Raw genomic sequence first — 9,318 nt, forward strand, 5'->3', positions numbered from 1 at the left:
TTGCTGCACTCCTTTGTGTCACAGCAAATGCTTCTTTTCCAGGAGAAATGTTGTATCCCATTTCACTGACAAACTTTCAGGCCACGTAGACCATATACCTTCCAGTGATGGGAAATGGTGATGTACAAGTCTGGCCTCTCTCACACAGCCATAGGTAGTACAGCTCTATGTCCAGCACTGCCTGTAGTTGTACTCATAGCTCCCTGCCTGCTGCTGGCTCAGAAATATGTGTGAGTGAGGGGCTGCTGCTCGATTTTTCCACCATGTGAGTAATTCAAAGTAGCTCTTCCACGGGCACACAGACCCTGTGCAAAAAATGGGCTGTAGTCCAGGAGAACGGTTCAGACAGGAGCATCCTGCTCCCAGTTGCCACAGGTCCCAAAGGGCTGTCAGTTCCTCCTCTGTTATGGGTACAACAGCTGAGGAACTGAGAAGCATGGTGGCCTCAAGGCCAAGCATCTCCACTCACAAAATATTTGCTTGAGGCAAGAACATGCTTTCTCCAGAATCCCCTAAGAGTAGTGGCAGTTCTTTCTTGGGGGGTAAAAAAAGGTATTCCTTTGTTTCTGCCAGAATCCCTAGGTCCTCTCAGGGAAGGAACATACCCAGTGCTTAATGCTTTCAGTGCAAGGCACATCACTGTTGATCAGTGCCTTTCCTTTCACATACTTTTGTGTTAAACAATTAAATAAAAAAGAAACCTCAGTACAGTTTGAACACAGTGGCAATTAAGAATTAATCACATTGTGTATGCATTACCTTTTTTAACTAAGCTCTGTGAGAGAAGGTTTCTCCTTTATCAGACAAATAATTTTTGTGTCAAGGAAATGTATTAGAATGCTCAAGTGTTCATTTTGAAAAGGCAGATATCCAGTACATTGGTATTAATAATCAAGTATGGGCAAAAAGGTGTATGATTTGGATGTTGCCTTGACTTCCTAAAGTAGTGGCAGAGAGGGATGTAGTTTCTTCTACCAAGTCAGTCTTGGTTTTCCTTGCCAAGTGTTTTTTAATAAGAAAAATACCCTTTTAAAAAAATACTGTTAATGCAATCCATGTTTTAATAAGGGCTGTGACAGGCAACACATTTGATTGTGGCTTCCCCTTCTACATTAATTTCTGTGTTCCTGCATGCTGCAGTACAGCTGTGCTTGACAACACCTGCCATGAGGTACACAGCTGTGCCAGGTCTCTGCACTGACTTTACTGAGCATTCCTATCTGTCTGAATGTAACTATCAAACCACATGCAGCTTCCATGTGAATAAAAATGGAGAGGTTTCAATTGGTGATGATGTGTTCCAACCCACAATAAACCTTATTAATGAGGTATATCTGCTCTACTGTTACTGTGCTAAATTTCTTGTCCAGCCTGTTTTGCTTGACAGACTAGCCCAAGCGAATAAGAATGTATAACATCCAAGTATATTTGTTAAAGTAGTAAGGAGTTTATGTTCAAAGACTTAAAACAGGGACAGCAGTTGGTGAAATATTTAATAGTGGGAGAAATTAAATGCTTCAGCCTTAATGCCTGATGCATCTCATCAGTGTGTGTTTTGAGATACTGATGCTTGCCATAGGAAGCTGGGATCAAAACTGCTCTGTTTGTGCTCTATCTCAAAGCGAACGAGCAAGTGGTTTTGTGGGGCAAAAAGATGGAATGCTCTGGCTTTGTGGGATTTACTGAATTCTTAATAAACTCAGGGAAGAGAGGAGGCTCTGGCTTTGCAGTTAGTTTGTGGTTTTAAATAAGCACATAAACTTCTGACAAGCTGTAGTTGCTCTAAGCAGGATTTTTGGCATTGAACATTTCTGTCACCCACTGGAAAGCAAAACAAAACTCAGTTGTTAATGAGGCAGCGTTAATGTATTCATCTTTGCAGCTCTTTAGAATTGACAAATCAAGATGAAGCCCCTTAAAAGTGTAAATTAATCTGCAGGACGGTAAAACTGAGCATCATCAGAGCTGGTGCATTGCAGCTCTGCCTTTAGGAGATGCATCTTATTTAACCAAGACATGATGTTACTTTGCAATTTGAAGAATCCATAGCATAACAACATTTACTTCAGGCTCTTTGCTTGTAGTGGAGTGATCCCTTGGTTTGTCTTTTTCTTTGCTTTTTGCATCGCGGCCGCCTCCCATGACAATCAGCCGTGGTTCTTGTCCTAATGATGTCATTGCTCAGCCTCTCTGCCACTGCCAGGGGAAACGTCCAGGCTCCTGTTGTTCACTGCCAACTGCCTCTGCTTGCATTTTCTGCCGAAGAGAGGCTGCATTTACTTGTCTGCTGTGTATTGGCTTTGTTTGATTTGTCAAGGTTTTAAATATATGTTGTCCTTCTGATAGTGTAGTGAAAATGGAGACTGCTGTGACTGATAGGGGAACTGAACAATTTGTTCACCACTATGTAACATGTTTGATTTCATGCATGCTGTACTTTAACTGGGTGAACTCATTGCCTGTGTGGCACATGCTGAAGTCTTCATGCCTAGTGAAAAACGTGGCTTCAGTAACTCATGGAAAAAAATTCGACATGGAATTGTTGAACTAGAGCCATTTGTGAAGACATGAGAGAGAAGTAGATGCACAAACACTAGACTAAATGGGGCTAGATTAATTTTGAATTAAACAGAATGTTTTAAAATACATCTTAAATGGAAAAAATTGCAATCTCTGAAAAGATAAAATCTCTCTGCACTCGAGTGGGCGAAACATCACTAGGTGTGTCTGAATCAAATACACTAGCTGTTTAACAGTGTTTTGAATAACAAACTTTGCTGGTCATGGTAACAGCTGTAATGGAATATATTTGTGTGGTGTGTACAAATCTATGCTAAACGAACATGATTAAAGCAGGGAAGGACACAGTTAAGTTTTCCCAAGTAATCTTTGCTCAACCTTGGGCAGGCAACATCAATATTTTTCCCCCCAAGGATTCCTTATCTTCTGTAATGGTCATGCTGGGGATTTAAGGGGTGGGTTTTATGTGCAACACAAATCAAAAGTGTCAGTGTACTCCAAGTGATTTCATAGTGAGAAGGCAAAAATGGACAAGTCTTAAGTGCATATGCAGTGCCCTCAGAAACGCAAATGAGAAGCAGTTTCCTTCTCCTGTTTGTGACCTGGGTTAGAGCCACACTTGGAGGGGAGATGCATTCCACATTTCTTCACTGTAGTGAATGTAGTGTAGTGAGCAGTTTGCTCACAGGTACAACAAACACAAAAGCAAATGGATATGCTTTTTACTAAGTACATGGCAATGTGAACCACTGCAAGTTGAGTTGGCACATTGCAGGTAAAGCACGGAAAAAAAATCATCAAATGCAGATCAGGCTTCAGAAATAAAGAGACTTTGGGGTTTGTGTTGTCACAGGGGGTGGGGAGAAAAGAAATTTTTTTTAAAAGAAAAGTTACCATTGGTGTCTGTCTTTTAGGTACATACATCCTGACAACTGCCCTGCTGCCCCTGCTGGAAAAAGAAGCTGATGCCAGAGTGGTGAGTCTGTAACGCGGTTTAAAAGGGATGTTACTATTCTTACCTTCTGTTTTGTAGTGGTAGTTCTTTGACTGTGTTACCAATGCAGGATTAGTTATAATGCTGTAAGCATCTCTAGAATCCTCTTTTGCAAACAACCTCTTCTCCAAGGCAAAGCTCCTGCCTGCTACTCTCAACCCCTCACTGGAAATCAGAGTAAAACACTTCATTTGGAAACTTAGCTGTTTACTTTCCCTGGGGCAAGTTACCTTCTGCAGCAGAGTGTAAAATACCTACAACAAGAGTATAGGCTTAAAAGAACTTTACAGATCTTGGTGTAAAATAAGACAGCAGGCAAATTTTGTAAAATTCATTTTCCCAAATTTTGTATGCCCTCTTGTTACCTAATTAGCTTCCATAAATGCTAAACATACAAACTACAAATAGTGCTATTCTGCTCTTGTCTTTCTCCCCATTACTTTTTAAAAGGAAGAAGCACAAAATTCTCCAAACAAAATGAAAATCACTTCCTAAAGGAATTTTGTTTCTTCCACCTAATCTCCAGGTATGCTCCATGCATGAGCACAAGCATGGTGCAGAGTGTGCACTCTGCTCCCTAGGGACTTCCAAATATGGGCTGAGGACCAGATTGCATGCATGAGTGCAGTTGTGGGGAGTTCCTGGTTTTGCCTTTCATTCATTTGCTTTCCATTCGTCTGATTACAGATAACTGTCTCTTCTGGGGGCATGCTAGTTCAGAAATTAAGTGTGTCTGACTTGCAGTCGGAAAATGGGACATTTGATGGAACGATGGTGTATGCACAGAACAAGGTACAGTCCATGGTTTTGAAAACAAAGCCCAGCACTTGTTTGCTAGGCAGCTCACAACATCTGCTTTGCAAAAAGCCTGTTGTTCACCATTGCTTTCCCATTACATCCAACCTATACAGAGACACACAGGCAATAGTCTTCAGAGCATGGTTGGCATGCCCTTATGAGTGCATACATCTTGCATGGAGAGCATGGCCAGGCTTTCGTTTGATGTGATAAAAGTCTCAAGGAGGAAAGCTGTCTTTAGCTGATGAACCCTTTCTGCCAGCTTAGTTCTTGCCTGCAGTCTGCAGCAAGCAGACGTCAGTAAAAGCAGTGCAACCACTTTAAAAGTGAGCTTGTGGCCAGGGTATGGATTGCAATGACCATGGTGGTCTCTGATGAAATTATCCAATAAATCCAGTCAGGATAAGCAAGGGTATATTTCTGCTATACATAAATGCCCTAGTATTTACAGCACATTTGATGTGTTTATTTCCCTGGAAACTAATTTGGTGGACAGGCTGTTGAACTTGATGCTACTTTGGTTCTTATTGCTCTATCCTAGAGACAGCAAGTTGTCTTGACAGAACAGTGGGCAAAAGCTCACAGAAACATCCATTTCTCTGTAATGCACCCTGGCTGGGCAGACACTCCAGGTAACATCTGCTTGACACTCTATCTTCTTCTTTTCAGGATTAGTCTGAAAGCAAAGAGAAATTAAACTTTGTTGTAGATTTTTCCCACAGGTGCAGTAATTTCTTGGCTCCAAACTGGTGCTTGAAGTAGTTTTGTATCCCCTTGGTAGCTTTATTCTGCACAGTGTCTGCTATTTGTGTATATCCAGAGAATAATAATGGGCAATGAATGCTTCCAGTCCTGCACAAATGCACAGCAGAGCCACAGTTCTTTGAGGTAACCTTTCAGTTGCATTTGTAGTGGAACTGTTAAACACATAGATAGAGACTCTGCCTCTGTAAGTACCAACATGCAGACATTGGGAATTTGTGAGGGCATATAGGAAAATGGAGCATGCACCACTGTGCAAGCCCTGTCCTCTACTCTTCCTCTGAACATTTACTGCTGTTGAGAAGCAGTTTGGCCAGAAAGCTTCAGCTGTTCATCAGTGCCTGTGCCTCAGCAGGTAACCCAGCATCAGTTATCCAGTGTGCATGTTGCATTCCCTAATATGTTACCAGCCCCCAACATCCAAGCTTGGGATGCAGAGTAGCAGTCCCATATCTAGGTCTTATATAGGGAGGCAATTTCCCAAATTTGCTTCTAATGACAGAAGCATTTACCCTGTGTACTTTATGCTTGAAAACTGCCTTTTTCAACTAAATATCCTGATACTACTCTTTCTTTAAAATACATTTATTTTTGCACCTCCTTTCTGAATTTCAAACCTAGTGAATCATAAGGTTATCCCACCTGAAAGTTTAAAGACTCTCCAACCCCCAAAAATAAACACCTGCTGTGGATGGGCCTTCAATCATCACCTGTTGGACAAAATAAAATGAAACCAGAGTTTAGACAGGGATTATGCAGTTGTTTTAGGTACTGTTCACTACACAGTTTTTACATACAATGCTTCAACTGCTTTCCTAAAACTGGTGAGAAAATAAGTGCTAAAAATCCTGTTACAGTACCTGGGTTTTTTTTGAAGTTTCTGTTTTCCCCATGTCTGTTTTCTTTGCAGTTTAGAATGGATTGGCACAGGAACCTCTCACTGATCCTGTTCTCAGCTCCTGTTAGTTTTGTCGCTGTAATTTGACTCAAACAAACAACTGGTGCATCATCTGGCACCTTAGTGCTGTTAACCCAGAAGCCATTGTACTCCTAGCTATGGGGAAATATTCATTCTCTTCCATAAACTGGAAGATACCTTCTCTTCTCCCTACACTCACAGTGGCAATTTTAAGCTACTCTTTTTTTTTTTTTAATCAAAAAAAGCCTTGCATGGCAGACCACCATTCCATTGTTATTCTTTCTAGCTGTGAGATCATCCATGCCAGATTTCTATGAGAAGATGAAGAACAGTCTGCGCACAGAGGCCCAGGGAGCTGACACTGTTGTATGGTTGGCAGTATCAGCTGAAGCAACCAAGTTACCAAGTGGCTTGTTCTTCCAAGGTAAGGAGGCAGTGGAGATCCCTAAGCTGCCCGAACTGCAGGATCCCTCTCTGGCGTGGATGGGGATGAAGGCTGGACTAGGCAACTTGTTCAAAGGATAAAGCATTTCTCAAAATCGTTTAAAGGTTCAAATGAACATTGTGTTAAATTGTTATGTTTCTGCTTTTATCTCTAAAGTAGCTGATAGAGACTTCAAAGCATTTCTTTAGGGAAGGTTGGGGATTTTTTTAATGAAAAAGGCTGTGTGTGGGACTGTGCCAAGGGAAGGTGAATCACAGTAGTCAAACAGCATCTTTTATGATGCTAGAGCACTGAGAGTTGGCTTTGCTTTGACAGGTACTTCTTCCTACCGTTCCAGGGTAGCTAAACTGCCAATTCCCCTTTGTCTAATGCTGGGCAGAGACTTGAGCACAGTGGCATTTTTGGCACTGTGAGCATAGGGAATGGAAAAGAAGGGCAGGGTCCTTTTTTCCTCCCATGCAAATGACAGGCATCTTAATAGGAGCAGCTGAAAGCATGGATGTCTTAATGGTGTTGCAGGTCAGTTCAGAAAGGGAAAGCTCAGGGTAATTGCTTACAAAAGCCTAGTCCTTTTGTTGGATTTGACACTCAGATCCTGATTCACTGACTTTCTAGCTGGAGCATGCAGGAAGCTCAGACTTGTCCAGAGTTGGGTTTACTTTATCCCTTCTGTCCCACAGAGAGTCACACGGAGTTGGATGACAGATACTTAACCAGATCTTTTTCATGTCAGCATGTGGTGCCTGAGGAAATCCCATATCTCAGCTGGTCAGCTTCTTTATAGAACCAGGCTTTGCCTTTCTCTTACTCTGATCACCTTCTTCTGGTTCTAATGCTTCTGCTCAGTTGTTCTTTGTCTTGATTATAGTTCCACCAGGCTCTTGCCTTTGGCCTTTGTCTACCCCCAGCTTTAGTAAACAGGGAACACACTTTGGCTCTTAGGCTATAGCTATTGACTTTAGAGAGCTTTTATCCTTTCACAACTGCTCTGTCAATGCTGTCAAATGCTATGTCAAGTGCAAAAGCATCATCCTCTGCTACAGCAACAATCTCCAGCTATTGCTCTTTTCCTACAGGTGTTGCACTAGTGACAGGCAGCAGTTATAACCCCACAATAAAGCCTGCCTTTTCCTATACTGTCCCTAGCTGCAAATGAGGTCTTGCTCCACGGTCTAAGTCATATTGTGCTAAAGGAAAATCACTCTAGTTCCAAGATACAAATTGAATTAGTTTAATTTCTGGTTTGGAAGATATGCTTAACTAACATTATTTACAGCTACATAGAAGGTAAGTTTCCTGGCTTCAAGACTATGAGGTATATTTGGGCAGTACAGACCCTAGCAGAAAAATCTCCTTTCTGCTACCAGAGAGTTAACCAGATGGTTTATTTGTCTTCCAGACAGGCAACCAGTCCCTACACACTTACCGCTGGCAAGAACCCACAGTCCCCTGGAGGATGAGGAGAAGCTAATGGAGGTGCTGGAAGAATTCTCCCAGAAGTTTAGATCCACATCTTCAGGAACTTAGTGTCACTGCTGACACAGCATAACCACAAAGCTTCTAATCACACAGTAACATGCCTGGTGGTGAGGGGAAGTAGGGTGCCATAGGCCTGTTGGAAACTAATTAGGTTCGGGGGTTCTCATAATGGGGAAGAGTGTCACCTCTGACATGTTTTTTTCTGCTGCCGAGTCTCTCCCGTGGTGAATATGTGCCTGCTGTCTCAAGACACACTAAGGTTGTGTTCTTGTAATTGGAAGAAAAATTAGGAGGCATTAAAATAAAACCAAAGACTTTGTAAAGTTACCCAGAATAATGTAAAACACTCAGCAGAGAGAAATGCAGAGTGTACCTTCAGTAGCCTCCATTAAAGAGTTCAGGAAAGAAGTGGGAAATGTTTCAAACAGTGTTTAGCTGCTGTATTTGACAGGTTGGTGACTTCCTTCACTCCATGAGGATGACTGGGCCCAAACCTGAAACTGGGAGTGCAGAAACTCTCTTGCAATGCCTGCTTAGTTTAAATGGAAGGATTCCTCAGAGCCTTCAGTTCCTATAAATCAGTGCTGGTATGCAGAAGTGATCTGCTTCCTCATGTTTAAACAGCAAGAATTTAGGAACACTGCCAAATGCCTTCCACATTACTTTATGGAGCCAGGGCTGAATATTATCCTGTTTATGTCAAGATACCATGAAGTAGGAGGTTTTAACACGTAACACCCAGACATGGCTGGATCCAGCAGAGAAATGGCTGTATGACTTTAGGCATAAAAAGAAATTACATGCTAAGACATACATGCTTGCCATTACTGTGAAAGGTTAAAGGGAATTGATTTATCATTATGAATGGATTAAGAAGGGGAAGGGAACACTGGGGACACAGCTTTTAGAGAAGAAATCCACCTCCTGATGAGAGGGTTGTATTTGGTCTGGATCTGTTTACTTCCAGACACAGATGATGGGATTCATCTTACCTGATCCATGGACATTTGAGTTACTCACTGGGATTCTCACTGTATGGTAGAGATAAAACAGATTCTCACAGGGATTTACTGGATCTAGTTTAAGAAACACCACATACAGTCCTGCACATTTCTAGTAATGCTGAAGACAATCAGCTTAGACTAAGACATTTAGGTGGAATTAATTTTGTCTTTCTTACTTCAGACTTCCTGCAAAGCCAAGACAATTACTAACAATAGTGGTAACACATTTTCTCCTGAACTGTGTTTGTTAGCCAACTGCTTACAGAACCCAACGAGGCTGACACATGGTTTCACACATGGCTGCAGACCAGTGTGGCAGGACCTAGACACAAGTGTAACGCAGGTGTTCTTGAGCTCTCTGCAGTGACTGGTAGCTAAAACCTGCTGGTGGGTGGAG

The 9,318-nt window shown here is 42.0% G+C and overlaps 1 protein-coding gene across 1 annotated transcript in view; it reads left to right on the forward strand.

Moving 5' to 3' along the window:
- The window catches only part of DHRS12 (dehydrogenase/reductase (SDR family) member 12), a gene marked incomplete at its 5' end in the record, with an annotated part of 26,527 nt that extends 18,562 nt beyond the window's left edge, over positions 1-7,965 (forward strand). The window contains 5 exon segments of the mRNA XM_009081051.1: positions 3,435-3,496; positions 4,202-4,306; positions 4,854-4,944; positions 6,280-6,417; positions 7,838-7,965. Of these exon segments, the coding sequence (XP_009079299.1) occupies positions 3,435-3,496; positions 4,202-4,306; positions 4,854-4,944; positions 6,280-6,417; positions 7,838-7,965 (524 nt within the window).
- Positions 7,966-9,318: the final 1,353 nt, after the last annotated feature.

Source organism: Acanthisitta chloris, unplaced genomic scaffold, assembly GCF_000695815.1.
Source record: "Acanthisitta chloris isolate BGI_N310 unplaced genomic scaffold, ASM69581v1 scaffold4838, whole genome shotgun sequence".
NCBI classification, from domain to species: Eukaryota; Metazoa; Chordata; class Aves; order Passeriformes; family Acanthisittidae; genus Acanthisitta; species Acanthisitta chloris.